The sequence below is a fragment of the Vespa crabro genome, chromosome 16, assembly GCF_910589235.1.
Source record: "Vespa crabro chromosome 16, iyVesCrab1.2, whole genome shotgun sequence".
NCBI lineage: Eukaryota > Metazoa > Arthropoda > Insecta > Hymenoptera > Vespidae > Vespa > Vespa crabro.
Window position 1 is genome coordinate 4,913,106 of NC_060970.1, and position 23,031 is coordinate 4,936,136.

General features: G+C 39.0%; 1 protein-coding gene and 2 long non-coding RNA genes across 5 annotated transcripts in view; 1 reads left to right on the plus strand and 2 right to left on the minus strand.

The window, feature by feature from the left end:
- LOC124429839 (protein split ends-like) overlaps nucleotides 1–23,031 on the plus strand; it is a 66,898-nt gene that overhangs the window by 25,587 nt on the left and 18,280 nt on the right. For all 3 annotated transcript variants that reach the window (XM_046975552.1, XM_046975555.1, XM_046975553.1), the window contains exon 2: nucleotides 20,602–20,904. In XM_046975552.1, coding sequence (XP_046831508.1) covers nucleotides 20,602–20,904 — 303 coding nt within the window. The remainder of the gene's footprint in view (nucleotides 1–20,601; nucleotides 20,905–23,031) is intronic.
- Nucleotides 294–12,661, minus strand: LOC124429841. The gene is made up of 2 exons (XR_006943567.1): nucleotides 11,888–12,661; nucleotides 294–11,812 (listed from the first exon to the last, which is right to left on the minus strand). It is a non-coding gene; the product is annotated as an uncharacterized LOC124429841 (long non-coding RNA).
- Nucleotides 14,629–20,460, minus strand: LOC124429840. The gene is made up of 2 exons (XR_006943566.1): nucleotides 15,570–20,460; nucleotides 14,629–15,299 (listed from the first exon to the last, which is right to left on the minus strand). It is a non-coding gene; the product is annotated as an uncharacterized LOC124429840 (long non-coding RNA).

Consider the following 23,031-nt stretch of genomic DNA (forward strand, 5'->3'; position numbering starts at 1 on the left):
TAGGGCATGCTGCGTTGCTGCTCGTATATTGCGTAGAAAAGGATCAGACAGAGACGTAGAGAGAAGGAAGAGAGGAAGGGAGAGAGAGAGAAAAAAATGGTGTTGTCGGTAGAAGCACGTTGATATTCGGAGTAGTATTTGTGTTAGTAATAGCGCGGAGGTAGTGGTGATGGTGATGGTGATGGTGGTGGTAGGATATCCCCGTCGAATCGAAGGATAAAGTGTGATTGGGATGGGAAAAGAAAGAGACGGACAGAGATATAGAGAGAAATATATATAGAAATGGTAAAGAGAAGAAAGAGAAGGGTTGGAAGGGGGGGAAGTAGCGGGCGGCAAGGGGATGGGCTGTTGGGATATATGGGGTGAGAGCTGAGAAAGATTTGATCGTTTGGAGGGAGGATGAGTGGAATTGGAGAAACGAGAAGGGAGAAGAGGGGTGTAGCTGAAACGTGCCGCGAGGGTGTGAGAATCCATCGAAAAGGAGCTAGAGGGAGAGAGAGAGAGAGAGAGAGAGAGAGATAGTCAAAGTAAAAAGGTAGTGGGGGACATAGGGATAGAGAAAGAGAGATGGTAAAGAAAAGTAGTAGGAGAGGGGGTGGTTGCCGCGTGCGCTGAGTTAGGTTCACAGGCAAAGAGGGTAGCAGCTCGTAGCCCTATGTGTGTGTATTTGTGTGTACGAAACGTTTGGCTTGGATTCGAATCTCGTCGAGGGTTGGTCGAATCGCGAACGGTGGCAGACGTGGAGAGGTCGGTGGTGGTGATGATGGTGGCGACACCAGCTCCCACTAGTGGATCGGGGGTTATTGCTGGGATACCTAGGTCTTCTGCTCCTGCTCTTGCTGCTGCTGCTGCTGCTGCTGCTGCTGCTGCTGCTGCTGCTGCTGCTGCTGCTGCTGCTGCTGCTGCCGCCGGTGATGTTCTGGAGCTTTGCTCTGGAAGTGGGTGGAGGTGGAGAGTGATGGTAGTGGTGGTAGTGATGGTAGTGGTAGTAGTGGTGATGGTAGTAATAGTAGTAGAAGCAGTAGTAGTAGTAGTGTAGTAGTAGTGGTGGTGGTGGTGGTGGGTGCCGGGGTCGCGAATCTTTTCTCGACCGCTCCACCTCACCGTCCGTCCGTCTGTCCATCCGACCGATCGAAATAGAACGCGGATATCGTGCTCGATCTCTGCTTTAAAGAATTAATGCGTCAAAGTACTTCCCAGTTTAATGGAAAAGTACATTAGAAAATGGAACCTTTTCTCCTTCTCTCTATCTATCTATCATCTATCTATCTACCTATTTACTTCCTAGACTGTCATTCCTATGTTAATCGAAAAAATTCATTAATATTATTTAGATATATATGTATATATATATATATATATATCTAATATAACATATATCAAAATGTCGTATGTACGGTTTTTTCTCGTCTATACTACTACAGTTCGAATGTACATCATTATCGACCGTATTAAGTATGAAAAGCAAGGAAAGAGAAACGGATAACGAGAGGCACCGGATAAAAAAAGTCTTTGTTGAAGGAGAAGGAGGAGAAGGAGTAGAAGAGAGAGAGAGAGAGAGAGAGAGAGAGAGGGTGAGGGAGATGGAAGAATTAGATTTTTGTTGGGACCGGAGCCGGTCGTGTCCCAGTCTCTTCCCCCAGAGCGACAGCTGGGTCGATATATGGCGACGTTGCCGAGCGTGAACCCTGGAACTCTCTCTCTCGCTCGCACGCGCCTCTCTCTCGTTCGATTCCAGGAAAATCGTTGTCTTCTATGTACTCCCAGTTGCTGTGCTACGCGCACTCGCCAAACGTCCGATACTTTTCCAACGACAATTATGCACGGCAATCTCTCTCTCTATCTCTTTCCCTCTGTTCCTCACACACCACGCAACACACACACACAAAGGACATGTACAGATGCAAAGCGCGCGCTCGCATACATATCCCCAGACGTATATACCCTCACACATGTATATATATATGTATATATACTTAGTCCTTTATAACCGAGAAACGTTCGTCTCCTCGACCTTGTATTTATTTACGTATCGAAATACATCATGGACTCTCCCCCTCTCTCCGCTTCCTCATCCCTTCCTTCCATCACTTCCTTTCTTTTATATTTTTTCTTCTTTTTTCCTTTCGTCCCTTCAATCTCGCAGGAATACCCTCACGAATTTACTCGTCATTCTCTCAGTACACACGAATAAGAAAGAACGCTCAAAAGCTTTCTCTCAAGTACCAGTCTCTACCCTACCTATCTACCTACCTACCTACCTACCTACCTATCTACCATCAAGTACTTGAGAGATCGAGAAACGAAAATAGACATCGTCGATTGCTTTTATCGTCTTCGTCTATTTAAACTCTAGTTTATTCGACGAGTTTTCTATCAATAAAGATGTCTTGTTTGAATTAAAATAAAAAAAAAAAAAAAAAGAGGAAAAAACCAGAGAGAAAGAAAAAAAAAAGAAAAACCATTTTTCCTTTTTCCTCGTTTAATAAAACGTCTTTTTAAGATGAGAAGGAAAAAAGGAATGCTGCGGTTTTGATATCGATGACAAAACTTTATAAGCGATCATCGATAATCTTAGAACAAGCACAATAGTTAGGTCAAGTGGGAGATTGCCATTCCACTTCGTTTTTTTTTTTTTTTTTTTTTTTTTTTTTTTGTTTTTTTCCTTGAAGGGGAAAAAATGATAGGAAATACTATTCTGTATTTCATTTTATTTCTGGATATAAATTGGAAAAAGAAAAAGGGTGGAAAAGAGAGAGAAAGATAAAGAGAAAGAGAGAAGGGGAGGAAGAGGGAAAGAGACGAAGAGAGAGGGAGAGAGAGAGAGAGAGAGAGAGAGAACAATGAAGTAAACATTTACTTCTGTCGCGCAGGGAAGAGCTATCGTCGTCGTCATCGTGGCAGGTGACCCTCTCCGATGTTTGTCCGTGAAGTTAGCAAGGACAGATATGGTCGACGATAAATAAATACTTGGCAGTAGATACACACACACACATACACACAGTCGGTTACTGTTTCGAATCGAATAAATTCTTTCTTTTAGATCAAACGTAGTTTAACATTGATATCTTAATTAATAAAATTCTTAAAAATCAATCATATTATTTGAATTAAAATAATTTTATCTTAGTGATGATACAGAGTAGATAGTAGGTTTTTTTTTAATGGTACGTCCAAGATATTGTATCAGTTTATGTTGAGACCGAATATATGGAAAACATTCTTCAAGAGACACCTAGAACGTTTCGACTTGTAGCTTAACTGTAGTTAGCTTTCTGCGTATATATGTGTGTGGATATATGAGATTATCCAAGTACACGACATCTACTTTGCTTGCATACATATACATTATATATAAATTCCCTTTCGTCATCGTTCGATTCTATTATCACTGCTTCTATGGAACCATCGACTGCACACTGTGTACGCCGTTATATTTTCTATTCCGTAATAGTGTCCATTATCCTTTTAAAAATATCAATATTATCAGGATGGTAGATTCTGAAAGAAAATTATTGATTCGTCATTTCTAAATCAATGTCTATGATCTTGAACACTGTAATAAAAGGAAGGACACACAGACGCCATTTTGTTGTAGACAATGATTTTAAAAAATGGCGACGAGTGTTTGATCAGTCGTACTTGGAGATCTTCAAAATGGCGTCTTATTTCATAACCAATCGAGATCTCTTCAATATGGCGCCCATTTTTTTACATTTGTTATATACACATCGAAAAGAAAAAAAAAAAAAGAGAAAAAGAAAAATCGTTTCCGAGCAAAAACGTAATTATTACGAGAAAGGAATCATTTGGGATGAGCTCTCAATCGAAACTCTCTCACTGGTAATTGTTGTTGTTGTTGTTGTTGTTGTTGTTGTTGTTGTTAGTTATAGTTGGTCGCGAAATTTAATGAAAGGAAGAAGGATACAGCGACTTCGCTTTTGTCGCTTTTCACACGAATTTCTATGATGATCGTAGCACCATGGTGTTCCGCGAGATTGCATCGTATTGTATTCCACTGGTAAATAAAAGGTAGTATTGTCGATAAAAAAAAATAGGGGAAAAAAAAGAAAAGAGAAAAGAGGGAAAGAGAATTTGTGTTCATCGTGAGGGGGGCCCCATTGAAACTAGCGTTTCGCATGAGGCGAAACGTTGAATGTGGATTTCTTTTTTCTTTTTTTTTCTTTTCTTTTTTTTTTTTTTTCTTTTCTTTTTTTTTTTTTTTTTTTAATGGCGTAACTCGTGTAAATGAATATTTATGTTTTCTCTTCCCAATAATGATTTTGATCAATTCCACGATTCCGAATGAGCCAAAATGAATAATACCTTGCGAATATCATTATAATAATCAACACTATTTGCTGAGTTTGAAGTTATGGAAGAATACTCGAAGGTTTCGATAAATTATCCTTGGATTTGCTAATTCTTTTTGGGATGCCATTCTGTTAATAATGTTGATCTTAGAAATTATCTTATGTAGAGAGACCGAAGGAGCTTTTAGATTATGTAACATGGCAAAAAGTCACACTGGCAACATCGTCTAAATTGGCAAAACGATCTTTCGACTGAACCATCGTCCTTGTTCAGTTGTCACCTTCGTTTCAGATACGAAGTTAGATATTCTATCTCTCTCCCTCTCTCTCTTTCTCTCTTCTTTTTTTACTTCAAAATATCTCGTGGCCATTTTTGTTTAGCTTAATAATCGATTTTAGTTCGAACGTATAGGTATTTCTGAGATCACGTTAAGATATATATATATATATATCCAACACATCTTTGCTTTTAGCACAAACTATCGATAATTCTTGTTCGTTGTGTGTTCCGCGAGGAAGCACGCGTTTTCGTGTGAAATCGTTATTGCATCTGGCTATGTTCCAAGATCCCTAGGATTCAAGATGTAATTTGTAACTGGAAACGAAATCGGAGATACGTAATACGATTCTAGAGAGAAAGAGAAAAAGAAATAGAAAGATTGAATAGGATACATGTAAATCTTTTCTACTGTTGACTTTTTATCACATTATTTCGACGAAGCAAGATTTTTGAGTAAATTAGAATTCGAATAGGATTAATATATCCTCATTGCGGCGTCGTCGACATCTTCGTTTTTAGGCTTCTTACAGGTTTAAAGGCATGCTTTTAAAGCCCTTACTTCACATTGTACTATCTTCTTTAATATTTCCAGGCGCGGCCGATATGGTACTGCGGAGAGAGAAAGAGAGAGAGAGTCCTGCGAAGTGACCCGAACGATATTCCTTCGTAGAATCCTTTTTTTATGATCTATGATTTATGTGATCCATGATATCTGATAAATATATAATACAATGGAATTTCTATTAAAATAATCAACTTTCATACAATTCCAATTTTTCGAACGAACATTCTACCTGCTCCACGCGCGTTTGTGTCGACGTTTTGCTTATATTAAAAAACAGAAAAAAAAGAATAAGACACAAACAAATAGGAAACAAAAAAAGAAATTGTAAATTTATTTCTATGATCGCATGATTAGACTGTTCAGGTAAATATTGAGAAGTAATTTTCTAAGTTAATTGTGTTCATTCCACGTTTTCATTTAGGTCCCTAACATTGGTACCGAAACTCGTTGAACAAATAAAAGGGACCATCATTGGGTCCTAGTGGTTCTGGACAAAATGCTGTGTAAATTGAGTCGATTTTCCCTGGAGGCACGATGGGTGGCATACCGGACGTTAAATCTATAGATGGTGCCTTCGTTTAATGACGACGCTCTATTTTCGTCGGTGCCACTCGAACGTCGCCCTGGTGGCTTCTGTTTTGTCAGTCAACAGGAAGTAATAGAATTTCATTTTCTTCAAGGCGCAGACTGCTCTCTTCTCTCTCTCTCTCTCTCTCTCTCTCTCTCTCTCTCTCTCTCTCTCTCTCTCTCTCTCTCTCTCTCTCTCTTCCTCCTTCTCTTTACTTTTTCTTTTTCTTTCTTACGAATCCCCTTAGATGATTCAATAGAAAATGAAATAGTTATACCGTGGGAGAGTAGTAGGGAGCCATTTTGAATATGAGAAAAAAAAATCAAGAATCATGTAGCCATTCGTTTTCGTATAACTTCGTGAAACTTCGTAGAACTTCGTGGAACTTTGTTGAATTTCATTAACGAGGCATCCATTTTTGTTTTGATCAATCCGATTCAGACATCTCCTATTGCTTATTTATATTATAAAATGTGCAGAATGACATCTAATAAACTTGAATGTGATGTAAGAAATGTAAAACCACCAAAATTGATGATAAGTCGATGAAATCGAAAAACTTAATAATAATACATCAGCTTCGTGTTTTTTGCCTTGGAGAATGTAAGCGGAGTTGAAATACCACTAAATCATACGATTCATTGAATAAATCATAGAAAGGAGCATAGATGACCTACACGTTCTCGTTCCACATCGATCTAGAACGTTTTCCAATAAGAAACGACTGGTTCTCTCTCTTTTTCTCTCTCTCTCTCTCTCTCTTCCTCTCGTCGTTTAATAAAGTGGGACGAATGCAAATTCGCTTAGACGAAGAATAAATCGTCTAAGTATAAACGCCTACAATGCTTGCTTCTCGATAACCTAACCTAACTTAACCTTTTACCATATTTCAATGATTATACATTTCAACATTGCATTTATTGGAGAGAAAAAAGTTAAAAAGACGAAAACAAATAAGAAGACAATATTATTATATATATATTATTATATATATCGTATAATTGTTAACAATTTTTCTTTTTATTCTGTATTTATAAGAGTGTTCAAAGGAAATCTATGACCTTGGTATATTATATCGTGAAAAGTTGAACAAATGAAAGAAACATATATCTATATATATATCCATGGCTATTGTTCCATTTTCTAAGCTTGGCAGGTGCCAAGGTGTCGATAGAACAGGTAGACACAAGGAAAAACGAAAAGTGGGGGAAATACACGACAACTACTCTCATGTTTAGAAACGCGATTGCGGAAATGTATGAGACTCTAACGTTATACCTAAGTACAGTTGATAACAAAAGTGATTCCGCGCACGCATGCTTTTAATAAAATTTTTTTTCTTTCTTCCTTAAAAAAAAAAAAAAAAAAGAAAAAAAATCATAAACATGTTAACCCATTTAACTCACTCTTTTGATATCTTTTGAATTCAAGTAAACGTTTTACGATCATTCGAACGTTTACCCTATCTTCTTCGAGTGCGTGAAAGACACTTAGAATAAAATATATTACTCTTTAGACATCGTAAAGAGACTGTAAAATTACTGAAGATATCTCTCTCTCTTTTACAAGCGAGTTTCTGGTGTAACGGTAGATGAATTGAAGGGATTCTTTTTATGAAAATAAATATCCTAGCATCTACAAAATAATTCCAATACGTAAATATCCGCGATTTTAAAGCACTCCTTCAAAAATACCAACAAATATAATAAAATATAATGTACTATATATATATTACAAAATGTTGACGATACATTGCATTGAGTTCTATTTTAATATATCAAGACAATATCATCGAGTTGAATTGATTGGTGAAACAAACATGGCGGCTTGCAAATTCATACGATTACATTATTCGCCATTTTGTATTTTACGAACGTCTCTGTGATTTTGGTTCCTTCTAAAGAAAAGAAAATTCACAATTACTCGATTTAATTTTACTACGATTGAGAAAAGTACGGTCCCAGTGGTTCTCAATCGACAAAAAATGTTTCGGCGATGAATATGCCGACGTGGAAGAAGAGTTCAGTCGTAGCTTTGCCACGTTGACAGTTCAACGACCTCCATTAAACGAAACCAGCCATGTGCGCCTTGTCAACCTTCCATCTGCGTTCGTGCGTACACATATGTGTAGGCTGTTGTGTGTGTATCTGTGTGTATGCCTATGTGTGCAAGCAAGCGTCTGCTGATGCAGATACACTTTTACGCGCTAAAAATTCACTCGACTCGGCTCAACTCGATTCTCACAAAAATATACAGTGGATGGAAAAATCGTATACATTTCTTCGGAATTTTGTTTTGGGCGGAGAAAAAAATAAAATCGAACGAATGTTTCGATTTTGTTCTGCGATATTCTTAAAGGTTCTCAACCGTTCCATACAAAAATATATATTAGTAATTGTAGTATCCAAAGGAAAGACAATAGACACGATGATGAAGGAAGTTTTCATTTTGAAAAGAAATTGGTCCGAGAAAAGGACATGGTGGGCAGCAGCATGCAAATGATTGTAAGCTTTATCGCCATTTTCTGTCCCAGAAATAATATCTTGGTAATAGTGACAGACGTTCCTATTCCATTCTACTTGTTTCTGTCATTAATAATAATGACAATTTCATGAAAGGATCCAAATTGTTGATAATTTTGTAAAAACAATTAACAAGAACTTTTTCGTTCAAAAAATGTTACGATCATAGAGAAACGTTTGTGTCACAAGTCTCTAACCAATATGACTACAGTAGATATTCGTGAAGATGCATCATTCGTGTGTGTACATAAGCATGTATGTATTGTATGTACCTGCAAAAAGGGAGAGAGTCTTCTTCCCGTGGCTGCTGCTGAGAACGTTTTGCTTAACGTTTACAGAGTAGGTAGAAAGAAGAGAGAAGAAGAATCCATAGCTGGGGCTAAGCGCGGTGAAATCGTTGGGATGGAGAGAAGGGAGCTCAAGAAAAAAGCATGCTTCTCTTCTATAACCCCACTATCCCCCTCGCTGCAACCCACACACGTATACATACAACATATAGATCTCTCTCTTTCTCTTTCTCGTTATAAACCACTAGGAGAGGTTCTGTATCTGCTGGTCTCTCTGGTGCTGCCGCTGGGCTGCTACACACACGGTCTGCACGCGCATCCAATGGCGTAACTCTTGCGTTATAGGTTATGTTCCCTATGAGAAAACTCTCGAATTCTTTTCTACTAAGCATGGAAAAACGTAAGAAGAAAAAGAAGAAAAATATGGAGATTATTCTCAGACATTTCCTTTTTTGGAAATGTCCTTTTTCGCATGATATTATCTTATTTTTCCTTTTCTTTGTTTCTTTATTCTCTGCAGGGAGGAAAAAAAACATTGGTTTAATAGGAATTTTATAATCCAATAGTTAGATTAGATTTTATAATAATAAATATTACACATAGTTGAGAGTTAAATATGTTTTATTATTCCTTGTTCTTACATACACGTTCTATAAATAATAATCAGTTAAGAAACTAGTTATGAATTAGTCAAGAAGTTGTGAGAGTTCATGCTGCGGCAGATATATAAGCAAAGATTACGCGTACGTATTAATAGTATTCGAACGGGGAACGTATTTGAGTCCAGTCTATCTCTATCTTTATCTTTATCTCTATCTCTATCTCTATCTATTTATCTGTCTCTTTCTCTCGTAATAACAAGAATATATACGTCAGATAAAGAGAAAGAGAAGTTACTGCGAAACTCTCGAGAGGAACCGGTTGCGTAGTTTTTACGCCACGCCTTATTGTACGTTTTCGTCGTTCTCTTCTAGTTCTCTTTCTCTTTAAGTTCTTTGCCTGACACGGAAGGAGGTGGAAAAGAAGAAGAAGAAGGGGAGGAAAAAAAATGTGCATTGTTAAAAGCGCTACGGTTCCTGTTTACGTGGACTCTACCTGCGCAGACAATGCATAGAAAAGAAAAGAAATTCTCGCTTAACGAGGTATCTTTTTTAAAGGCTTTGCAAGCCTAAAGAGAGAGAGATAAAGAGAGACAGACAGAGACAAAGATAGATAGATAGATAGATAGATGGGAGAGGCTAGTGATCATGCGTTTTTTCGGATGTTACGCCACTGGCTCGCATGATAACTTTTCCTTCCCCTTCTCTTTCTAGTCTTTTCTAACATTTTTATCTATATTCTTCTTATTCTATTTCTTCTTCTTCTTCTTCTTCTGTCGCTAGAACTTTGTCATTTTATGTAGCTTCCTCCAAGAGTACCAAGGCACCAAGCTTTTGCATACGTATCTATATATATATATATATATATACGTGCAATGTTACAGAGTATTGTGTAGAAATACAGTATATACTTTTTTCTTTTATATATATACGTCCCTCTCTTTTCTCTTTCCCTTCTCTTTTCCTCTCTCTGTCTCTTTCTCTATACGCACGAAGAACATAACCTAAAGACTCGAACTGGCTTTCTCCATGCAGAGAAAGAGAGAGAGAGGGAAAGAGAGACCCCCAGAAGAAGACACGAGCAAGAATATAGGCGCGGCGGCGATCGTAATATGGACTACCGTTACTTGTATTCTTCTCTCTACCTCCCACTAGATTCTTCGCTTACTATCCTGTTCGAAAAGTTTCAACAAATATAAGCGTACATTTGTTAGTGTATACGTGTACATTATTATCCGTATATACCATGGTTTTTTTTTTTTTTTTTATGAAAAAAGTTGTCTCCTCGGATTATATTTAAAAACTCAAATTACAACTTTTCGATTATCTTTTTTTTTTTAATTTTTTCTGATCAAATTGTAAAACTACAAATTTAGAAACTTTAGGCACACCATATTTATTATATATTTATAAACATGTGTAGGTATATATGAAATGCAATGTCCACAAATTTGTCTTAACAATTTTCTCTAATTCATTAGTTTCTTCGAACATGGCGAATGCAGCGTCCATTTTGATTTCCTATGATCGGCCATGTTGCGAAAAGATGGCGTGGAACTTACAGGTGTTTCTAATGTCGTTGCATCGTTAATTATACAAAGTATCTATTATCAGATTTATATCGAAAATGTTCTTTCGTATATTACATCAGCGAAAAGAGTTGAGTAGTTTGAAAAATGTATGGTTGATAAACGATAATCTAGGGGAATCTATGGAATCTAAGGAAATAAATGTATAAAAAATGAGGAGGAATTAACTTGGTAGGAAATAACATATATCGACTATTCATTTCTATCGATATTGTCTGCTGTATACGTTAATAAAATGTGTTTTTCTCCTCCCTCTCGCTCTCTCTCTCTCTTTCTCTTGCGCTCTCTAGCTTTTCATTCTCATCCGGTCTACGTATCTACATTAAAATAACGGCACCTTGGCTACGACAGAGACGGCAATCACCGCTTAACGTGACTCGAGCCTGCGACCTCGAACCCACGCGGCCTCGTAATCGTTGCCTTCTCTCTTCTCCCTCCCTTTATCCCTCTCTCTTTCCCTCTCTCTCTCTCTCTCTCTCTCTCTCTCTCTTGTATTAATCGGAGGAATAGGAGAACAGAGTTATCATCATAATCGACACTATTGCAAGCCCGAAGTAACATGAACGTTGAACGTTGACGTGGAAAATTCTATTCGCGTTCATTAAAAAAATCCATAAATTATCTTTCTAAATGGTTAAAAAGGAGGACATTAGACGCGCACGGGCGTTAGAATAACGTGTGAAACACAAGTCATTAGTGAATTGTTTTCAAAGAAGACATTAGAATAGGAATAGGGTGGTGTCGTTTTGCATATTAATGGGGAGTATTCAAATGCTCGTATTATTTTTCTATAAAGTAAGCTTATTATTTCGAACGTAGGCTTTTCTCGAACGGAGGAACGGTAAACTTTCAAAGATGGCTTACGCAATTCGCGCATGTACACTAAGCGCAGAATTAAACATCGTCGTGTGTAAATATGCCATCACCTCGTCGTTGTTATTTTTTCCAATGTTAACCTGTTAATAACTTATTTACTTACGTATTTACGTAGTTACAAACCTGATTTTGTCAAATGATATCGGTATTTCAACCTGACCAATCACTTTTTACGTAGATACATACGTATTATTGTTGTATCTGCAACCTAACCTAAAAGTATAAGCGGAAGAGATAAAAAGAAGGGAAAAAAAAAAGAAATGAAAAGTTAATAAAACTTAAGCTTACAAGATACGAAGCAAAACCACGCGACACTGCGTTATGACGAAGACGAATATGACTATAGGTTAGTCATGCAAGAGGAGAAGGGAAAAAGAGGAGAAGGCTAAAGAGAAAAGAAGAAGAAGAAGAAGGAGGCGGTTCGCGAACGTGTGTGTCCATCCCGCAATTGCAGGAAGTCCCTTTCCTGCCGTACCATAATATCGCCATCTTTGCACGATAAGATTCGCTTTAGACTGACGAACATTCAACTAACTCCAAGGTTTACTAGCCTCGATTCTTCTACTTAAATATCTATAAAATTAGAATTACTACTTATTATATCCTACGATAACGATCATTCATATATGAGGCATTTCAATGACTTATATTTCTCCTTAGCACTTCAATCTGAAAGTGGAATTTCAAAGAGAAAAAAAGATGAAATGATAGGAAATCCTTAGAAAAGAGATAGAAAGAGGAAGAAGAAAAAAAAAGAAGAAGGAGGATTGGTAAAGGTGTTTTTCTTCCATCGGGAGAGAATTTTGCGCTGGCTTAGCACACAACAGAAAGAAAGAGATAGATAGGGGAGAGAGAGAGAGAGAGAGTGTCCACCTTCCCCCTCTTCTCTTCCTCTTCGTTCTTTCGTACGACGGTCGGCGATGTTAGGAATCGCTCTCGGTTTGCCCTAGTACGATGACGAAGAGACGAGAAGCTTGGTAATGGTAGAAGAGGAAGAGAGAGAGAGAGAGAAAGAGAGAGAGCGAGAGAAGAGGGAGGGAGTACGGCGAGTGGAGCGACGTAGTGGTGTGTATATGTGCGCGCGCATTGTTAATGTGTAGTAGTAGGTAGGATATTTTGGTGGTGGGGAATGAGAGAGTGCGAGCGAGCGAGCAAGCAACTAAAGTGGGGATTTAGGAGAGGGGATAGCAGGGCGTCAGCTGCGTAGTGGCGTGCGGGATGGACGGGGACGGCAACGGAGGAGCCCAAGTAGGAGAGAGGGTAGAAGAGAGCTCGGAACGAGGAGAGCTGAGTCATAGCGCTGTTGCCACGTCCTCGGCTGGCCTCGTTGAAGCGCCCACCGTCGCTCTCGCTGCTGCTTGCTTGCTTGGATAAGCGCTGTTGCCACTTCTTCCTTTTCGTTTGCTTGTTTCTGGCCTGCCTTGTGCCGCCTGTACTGTGCCTGTCTGGCTGCCTGCTTGCTTGCTTGCTTCTGCGACGTTTGCGGCTTTTACATTGGTGCTGCTTTCTGCTTCTTCTTCATTTTCATCATCTTCTGCTTCTTCTACTTCTTGTCTCGTCTCGTCCGCCTTAAGAAAAGAAAAAGAAAGAAGCCTTCTCGAGAAACTCATCCCGATTTTCTTTCTCACGGTGTAGTAGTAGTAATAGTAGTAGTATGTTATTGTAGTAACGTTACTGTAATAGTACACGAAGAGAAACCGTTTCGTGATAACGAACGAATATCAACTTATCTTTGGTAATTGTTGGCAATGTACAGTATTTTCTATACGGAATTCGCTATGAATTTACTATGAATATATAGATATATACATATATAATATATATCGATCGCGCCATTCGTATTATTTTTCTCTCTGTTCATCACTTTTCATATACTCGATTCAATTTATTTCTTTCTTGTTTTTTTACCTTTTTCTTTTAGCCATCTTTTCTATCAAGCTTCTTCGACTAAAAAGTAAGCTTTTAACTTTAAAACCTATTCTTCGAGGCTTCTCAGTTTCATGTATATTGAAATTTATAAAGAATATTGTTAGGTAACGTTGAGGTTAGGTTAACAGGAAAGTTTACGGGCGTGGGAGAGAAACAATGTGAAAAAATGACGTAGCCCCAGCACGATAGGTTTTATTCTGAATTTCTCTTGGTCTCTTCTTTTCTTTCTCTCTCTCTCTCCCTCCCTTCTCCTTTTCCTTCTACTTCCCCCCCGTCCTTTCCAGCTCTCGTCCCCTTAACGTTTCCGGGGGCCCATCGTACCAACGTCTTTGTGGTACCGGACGATGTTTTTATTCGGTTGAAAAGAGCCAGAGCGCTGGATACGAGAAGAAGACGAGGAGCATCGAGGGGAAACTACGAGGGAACAAAAGCCTTCCTCTCTCCCTCTCTCTCATAGTCCTCATCGTCGTCGTCGTCGTCGTCGTCGTCGTCGACGACGACGTCGACGTGTTGTCGCTGCGTGGTGCTGCTCCCGCATTGTTTTCTTTTTATTCACATTTCTTTTCGTAGAATCGCTAACCATTCATCCGTTGTAAACTCGCCACGAGAATTGCCCCTCACATCGGAAACTTCAAACGAGAACTTTCCAAATTCATTGATTCTCGAATATTTCTTTTGCTTTTGTTTTATTGTTATTATTATTGTTGTTATTATTATTATTATCATCCATTCCATTTCAAGTATTTCTATTACATGCGACGACGAAAAAAAGTCGTGCATGTTTTGCTTCATTTTTTCCTCTTCTCTCTTCTTTTAACATTGCGCAAGAATGTTGTTAACCGCCATTTTGTAATTAATAATTCGAACAAAAATGGATTCCCCCTTCGATGAAAGATAATGTCGGATAAGAGTCACGTAAAATAAATCCTCGAGAATGTTACAGAATATTTTCTATACGGAATAATATACGTTGAAATATAACAGTAAAGTATCATTAACGGGATCGAATGAATTCAATCGATAAAGGTATTAGATTTTTGGGTCGAGTAGTATATATATATATATATACGAGGAAGAAAATGATATTTGTTGAGGTTATGCCGTGTATAGGAAAGTTTATTGACGCGTCATCGGAATATATTTTATCATCGTTTATATGAGATATGAAAGCGCACACGTGCGATGATTAAAGTACGATATGTATTTGAAATTAACCAGAGGATGAGAACGTACTACTGATAATATAATACTTTTACAATTGTGTGCTGCCTAACTAACGTTGATAAATTTACGGAAGGAGAATTTTTCTTTCCCTTTTTTTTTACTTGTATGCTTTGTCCTATACGCTTCTCTCTCTCTCTTTCTCTTCATCCCCTGCGCCTCTTTTCCTCCCCTCTCACCCCTCTCACCCTCAACTCTTAACCGTGGACCGATGTATTGATTTCCTGTTCGTCTCCTGTTTCAAACGTAGAAAGACGAACGATTGGTCCAAGCACTCTCAACGTTTTCGATCATAGCACGTTTTGTGATTCTCCTAGGAAATTTATTTTCTAGGTTGTATGTGTATGTGTATATATGCATACATACATGTGTGTGTGTGTGTGTGTGTGTGTGTGTACACAGCATATATACATACATATTCGATGTGAAGAGATTTATGATTTATGCTTGCTCGTGAAAGACGAGAGAGCAACGCTCTTAAAAGTTAACGAACGCTCGTTCGTCGTTTCCCCATTTTTTTTATGTAGTTTTATGAAACATATGTATATATCTAAAAAAAAAAAAGAAAAAAGAGACATTCATCTTTTTCAAATAAAATTATTCGCACTGTGCGTTCGTTTGAAGCTCGTGCTTTTTCTTTTTCTTTTCTTTTTTCAACTCGTTTCAAGCCGCGTCTCCAACGTTCTAGACGGAACACAACACAAAATGGCGGCCGGGCGGGAGATTATGTCGCGTGTAAAATAATTAAATTGCAAACAAGATCGAACTATATAAGAAGATTCATACACAAATACAAGAAAACTCTTGCACATAAACTTACGAATTCTTATATCCAAATCCATCCTTCTTTTTCTCCTTCTTTTTCTTCCTATTTGAAAGAGACCTCGTTACATCGTAATATTATCATGTATCATCTAAGAAAAGAAGAGAAATGGTTGAAAGAATAATCCGTTTGAATCCTCAATTCAGCATACCCGTTCTGACCTACAGAGAATATATCTGAACATGGTACTACACAAAGATCAGGAATATATATATACGTATATGTACATACATATATATATATATTTATATATATTCTTGTCTTGTTAAACCGAGGACAAGAGTTCGTCTTGCATTCGTCGGACAGAGAGAGAGAGAGAGAGAGAGAGAGAGAGAGAGAGAGAGAGAGAGAGAGAGAAAGAAGAAAAAAGAAAAAGAGAAGAGAAAAGAAGCCCTGCTATAGAGCAAGTCCGCCGTGCGAGTAAAATTCCTTGACGCGCGAGCAGTGAGCAAAGAAGAATGAGAAAGAGAGATAGATAGATAGATGGATAGATAGAGAGTAGGATGGTGTGAGAGAAAGAGAGAGAAGAGGTTTTGTTTGATGGGGGATAGGTGGGAGAGGATGAAGAGGCAGGGGGGGACATGGTTCACGGTTCGCTTCGCCAGCCAGTCGGCCAGCCACCGTGGCACTCGATTTCCCCTCTTTACCCCAACAGCAGAAGCAGCAGCAGCAGCAGCAGCAGCCTCATCATCAGCAGCAGCAAAGCAACCTTCCTCCATTTTCCTTCTCTTCTACGTATTCGCACGACGCACCACGGAAAAAGACGACGTCGCCCGATGTGTGTTGTTCGTGCGTGTTCGTAAATGCTCTCCTTCGTTCGTCGTGAGAGAGAGAGAGAGAGAGAAACTTCTCCTCGAGTGCCTTCGATCGTATGTACCGCCGCTCCCTTGTATGCCTTCTTATTTTGCTGACGGAACGTGAGAGGTTCAGAGGGGATTAGGGATTGGGATTGTAGTGATGGAGAGAGTAGAGGGGTGAAGAAGAGAGAAGAGTAGAGTGAAAGAAGGTACGCGACCGCGACGCAGAACGCTATCGCTCCTTCTAACCGTTCGTTCTCGTTCTCGTTCGTTCGTTCGTTCGTTCGTTCATTTGGTGCGGTTCGAGAACCCTGCAGCTGCGACGAATCGAACGGCTTCTTTTTCTTTTTTTTTCTTTTCTTTTTTTGAAGAATTTCGCGTGAAATTTTTCCCGACGAAAGAAAGAGAGAAACAGCAGTAACAGTAGCAACAACAGCGCCCAGCAGCACACTGGAGAGTTTTTCACATTGTTCAATTGTTGTCGTAGCAATGAAACCGAAAAAAATTCCAGACTTTAGTCCTCCCTTTTTTCCCCGCCCCCGCGTTAATAATCATCCCCTTTTTTCGAAAATACGATTGAAAGAAGCTTACATTTTTTTTTTATCTGAAAGGAGTTGAATTGTTCGGTGGAGAAGGGAAGGGTAGGGTTGGTGAGGGCTCGTTTTTTCTATTTCGTTTTGATCTTAATCAGCACTCCTATTGCATACACATTGCACGATTTTGAACTATCGATTCGAGGTCTTTCAGCTTGTGGGTATTAAACCTCACAAACTAGAACTATATATATATATGTATACATTTCTGAAGTACGTTGTTTGTTAGTTTTTTTTTTAATTAGTTAAAGGCACACGTATTTTTAAGATAAGTTCGTTCTTCAATCGATAGAGAAAGATCTTCCTGAGGACGTTTTATATTATTATTACTAGCTTTTTAGCTTAGAGAGGAGCGAAGGGAATAGAACACACAGTTTTTCTATGTTCTCTTCTTGTTTTTCGAAAATAAAAAAAGAGGATATATTACAAGAGAGAAAGATAGAGAGATATGAGACTATCATCGAGACCTTCAAAAAAGATCTTATGATTTTTTTTTAATTAAATTCTCTCTCTCTCTCTCTCTCCCTTTTTTTTCGTTTCTTTTCCTCTTTAACCATCGTCGTCGTCGTCAAGCCGAGAACTGTAGAGAGAAACTTGCGACGCAACGACGTAATTGCGCATCGGCCCATCTGCGAATCGGATCACACGCTTTAGCGAGGAACCACGCCCACGATGTTCGATCATTAACAACGGACTTCCGAGATGTACGAACGAGAGAGAGAGAGAGAGAGGGAGAAATAAAAAAGAAAATATGAAAAAAAAGAAAAAATGGGGAAAAAGATTATGGAACCCGACGCTGTTTTTCGCGATGTCTCGTTTCGAAGGTGTCAGAGAACCCGTAGCAATGTCCCCTTTTAAAAAAACGTTATTACGAAATAGTACAGGGATTTGTATAGAAAAAATGTGTAACGGAAAAAATAAGAAAGAATAATAATAATAAAAAAATAAAAAGAAAAATACACCATGCTCTTTCGGTTCTGGTTTTTTCTAAGAACCCTAGAGAAAATGATCTCTCTCTCTCTCTCTCTCTTGTTCTTTACGGACGTTGAAATAATCCGAATATGTTGCATTTTATCTCGCAAATCTTCTCTTCCCCCTCTTCTCGACCCTTTTCCAACAAGGCATATGTTCTCTCCTTCTCTATCCGTGTCCCTCATTAATCCAATTTTTTTTTCTTTCTTTCTTTAAATCTTTTGTTTTCTTCCTTATCAAGAGGAACAAAATGCAAAACAAAAAAAAATACCGTAAGATGCAATGAAAACGACAATTTCGACGGACTTTTTTTTATGATACGACTGCGCTAATATTATCGATACTTCGAAAAAAAAAAAAAAAAAGTATGGATAAAATATCTTCGTGCGTCGTTGTTGTTGTTGTTGTTAAAGGGAAAAGAATATATCGGAAGTTTACTCGATCAAATCGGTTTCTTTCCTTTTTTTTTCTTTCTTTTTTTTAAAGAGAGCGAACAGAGTAGTACGTGCAACTCGCGCGAGATCGGCCGATCGACTCGCTGAGAAAAGTCGAGCCTTCGATGCTGCGTCTGCGCATCGCTCTTCTCTTACCGTTCGACCAATCACCATGGCCCTTTCATCCTCTTATCGACGATTATCCCCACTCCTTGCGCACTCCCTCTCCCTCTCTTTCTCTCTTGAGAAAGAAAGAGAGAAAGAATGAGAGAGAACCTGCTTCTTCCCCAGGCCACCCCACACCACCGCACCCCAATCTCCCCTTATTTCTGCGTCGAGGGAACTACGCCGTCATTCTCTCGTTCGTCTTCTTCTTCCTCCTCCTCCTCCTCCTCCTCCTCCTCCTCCCACCTCCTCGTCCTTTTCCCCTTCTCCTCCCATTCTCTTTCTCCACCACCTCGTCATCATCGATGGACGTTATACCCATACTCGTGTATTATTCTCACCGAGAGCAACCAACCTCTTTCTACAAATTCTCCTTTTTTTTTTTCTCTCATTTTTATACAAGATACAATATTCCGCGAGCTCTCTTTGGAGGAATAAAATAAAAAAGAAAAAAGAAAAAGGAAAAGAAAGAAAGAAAATAAAAAGAACTAACTGTCTGGAAGGTACACGTCGACGGTGACTAAACGTTAATGGTGGGTAACCTTTACCGACGCCATTTTCTGCTTCTCTCTCTCTCTCTCTCTCTCTATACTTTAGTCTCTTACGTACATGCACCTCTTCTTTTTGAAGTAGTCTCTTCCTTTTCTCAAATATATATATACATATATCCCCTCGAGCATTTCGATATACTTCCTTCTTTTGTACGCACGTTTCAACTCGGTAAAATACATGAAATATATACATATAAGTTTATCTTCTTTCTACGAAGCGAGGGAAAGGCTGGTGCCGTCATGGCCGCTCTGCAAAAACATCCGCAAGGGCTTTTATCCGTACGGATCTGAATGCGCCGCCGGAGGAAGACTTCGATCGAGGTCTCGTCTCGGTGTCTCCTTTCTCCTCTTTCCCCTCCTTGCCCTTCTCCGTGGCTTCTTTCAACCCGCGCGCAAATGCTTTTGCGCGCGTGCGCTCTCTCCTCTCTTCCCCTTTCCCCCCTAACCTCGCCCGCCTCTCCTCTCTCCCATCTATATCTCCACCTCTACCACTACCTCCTCCTCTCTCTCCTCGTTCTTTGCCATCTCTACCTTCTCTAACCTCTATCCGTCTTTCTCTTCCTTCGACTTAATTTCCTCCGCTCTCGTGTCGGGTATCGCGAGAGGTTTCTACGGGCAGAGGATTACAGGGTCTCCTCCCTTCTTCGAAATCCCAAACGATCTCTCTCAACGAGGATCCCTTTTGCGCTGTTGCCGTTCGCCGACCAGAGTATTATATCCCGTCCAACGTTGCCAGCTCTCGTCGTGCACTGTCGTCTTCTCCGCATCCTCTACTCCTATGGAAACGCTCCACGGACTTTGCCTGCCTTACCTTCCTTCCTTGCTTGCTTGCCTGTTTGCCTGCTGCTTGTACCTGTCTTCTTCCTCCTCTTTTCTTTTCTTTTCTTTTCTTTTATTTCGTTGCCTACTCTATTTCGTTCGATGCTGAAATATTGATGCGACATATTTGTAGAAAAACATTCTCTCTCCGTTCCTATTCCCCATCTCTCCTCTCCCTCCTCCTACATCCCCGTTTATTCTCGAGTTCCTTTGAACTTTTACGTTGGAATATGCCACTTCAACTCGTACGATGACTCAACCGATCGTATATATCGTTGGAAGAACGTTTGCTTTCATGTTCATTGCTCCACCCAATCCAATCCACCTACCCTCCCATCTACTAACCTCTCGGTCTGCTAATCGCTATCATTTAACTACGACATAATAAGATTCCTTTTGATAAATATGCAAATCACCAATTCCTTCTTCCAAAGATTATTTAACGATGAACAATTGTTGGGATGACTTTAGTACGCGAGTGGGAGGGAAGGTTTAGGATAAATATACTGTAGATTCCATTTGCTTTTGTTCTATCGAATGAAAAATTAACGAATAACGGTGAGAAAGATTTCGACTTATATTGTCCACTGATCAGACAAACGAACATATTTTGTCTTGAAAAAGAAAAGAAAAAATGAAATAATATTTATTTGTTCAAAATGATTGTAAATAAATGGATTATGTTTCTCCGATTATAGGTATGGACGCGTGCAGAGCGTCAAGCTGCTGCCGCGGGGCGAGGTGTGCCCTGTGGACGGAGGTTCCGGTGGTTCCCTCGGGGAGGGCAACGAGGGTGGTTCCGGTTCCAGTTCCGGCAGCGGCGGTGGCAGCGGGGGCGGCGGTTCCTCGATTAACACCGGGGGCGCCTCCGCGACGGTGGCGTTCATGGATATCAAGTCCGCAGCGAAGGCTCACGCGACTGAGCACACTTTGGACGAACGAGCCCTTACGACACAGTACTACGAGCCCCAGCATCTTCAACATAGATTTCCCTCGCACGGGTGAGATACGGCGGGATCTTGTTCATTTATTTTTTTCTTTTGCTAAACTATGCAATGCCCTAGGATAATATATATGGATCCATTTTATGCTTATACCTATTATGGGTATGTTTAATATAGGCATACCTAACTTCTCAGTTTAGTTAATTCAGCAGACAATTTGAAATAAACATGAATGCGGGATCAGAATTTTTAATCCTCCATAATGATCCATGATGGATGATTCATAATGATCAACGTATCATTATAACCAAATATAGATAAGAATCATGGATCGTGAACGTAAAATCTTAAAAGCAATGTCTTCTCCTCCTATCGCTGTACGTGTTGTTCTTGTGACAAGAGAACCCCGATAACGATATTTTTGTACATTTCGAATAGCTTCTATATGTGTACGTCCCTTCTCTCGGTATGTATGTGCAAAAACCACTTTATGATGAGTCACGTCGCAGGGAATCGATTAAATCGCATGTTATACCGGAAGCAGGTAAAACGACATTGAAACGTCATTACACGTATTAGGTGACTCTTCGTTTTTTTTTTTTTTGTTTTTGTCATATGGTCTTTGCCCATCCTTATGTATAATTCCTTATATTCTTAATCCCCTCTATTTAATTATATCAATATACCTTTGGATATTCATAATATTCAATACGAGACTAAAAATATTGCAATACGATGTGTAAAAGCGATGCCAGTGCAATAAAAAGGAAATGTAGTGAAACTCATTTATTCGACATGTCGACGACTTACCCAATGGATGCAGTGCTGGATTACAGTGAATTTGGATTAAATATAAGTGCTAAGTGTCGTCGTCATCGTCGTCGTCGTCGTCGTTCGCAAGACGGTGCATCGTGTATATTAAAAAGCAAGTACGAATTGTTGTTATTGAAAAGATAAATTGTGAAAAATTGTATGACCTTATCAACATTTATCCTTTCCTTATCATAGGACCATACGGACAGCTCATAATATGTATTTGTAATTAATGGAAACGTTGAGACATCTTTAAGTAGATAGAGATAATAATGTTGAAATCATTTTTATGATTATGATGATAATTATAATCCTTATCAAACTGGGGAAAGACATATCGATCGAGTTATATCGAATTCGATAAAAATATATTTTTCTCTTTTGAACTGCGTCACGGACAACACCGTACTAATCGATTTCTCGTGAAAGTATTTCCTGGAAAAATTGTAGCTTTCGACTTTATCGTGACCGTCGGTACCCTACGAGTAATGAATTTTATTATCGTTTTTAACATCGACCCCGAGATATATCTCGTTCTATAAAGGAAATTTCATCATTTGTTTGTCTTACCTACCATTTCGTTATATATATATATATATATATATATATATATATATATATATATATATATATATATATACTGCTTTGTATATATACTGCGATATTTTTTCCTAGTTGGTGTTATACCACACATAGCGATACGTAATAATAAGAGCTTCTTTTATTAATTACTTTCCTCACTATAAATGAATAATTTTTTAGATACCTATGGTAGTTTCTCCAATGTTTCACTGTCATATTGACTCGCGTAGTATATTTGATGGACTCGAGTTTTTTTTTTAAGGTTTTCCTGTTTTCTTTTTTTCTTTTTACGTGTGGAATAATTAATTCATAAAGAGAGAACTATTAGGAAGGAGAGAAGAGTCGTCTCACATAGAGATTAGTTAGAGATCTTATAATAATATCTTTTAACTGAAAGGAAGGAAGGAAGAAAGGAAAGGGTTAGGGGAAAGAAACATAGTTGGGTTATTGCACGTACTTAGAGGAATGTCTCGCCGAAGTGTAGTAATGGTGGTTGCATTTCCATGAAAAGTTAGACGACCGTGACGATTTCGAAGACACGACGACGACCGACGAACGGACAGACGAATAGACGGACGGGGTATTGTCGAAGAAAATGACGATGAAGAAGGCGACGTTGCCACGCGTTTCGTTGTCGAGTGACGGTACGTCGAAGCGTGACGACAAGGGAGAGGGCGTACGACGTTATGGAGGATGCTCAGGGCCTGGTGGGAAGAGTGGGAGGGAGGAGAGAAAGAGTGAGAGAGAGAGAGAGAATGAGCGGTAGATGGAGGTGGAGGGGAGAACCGT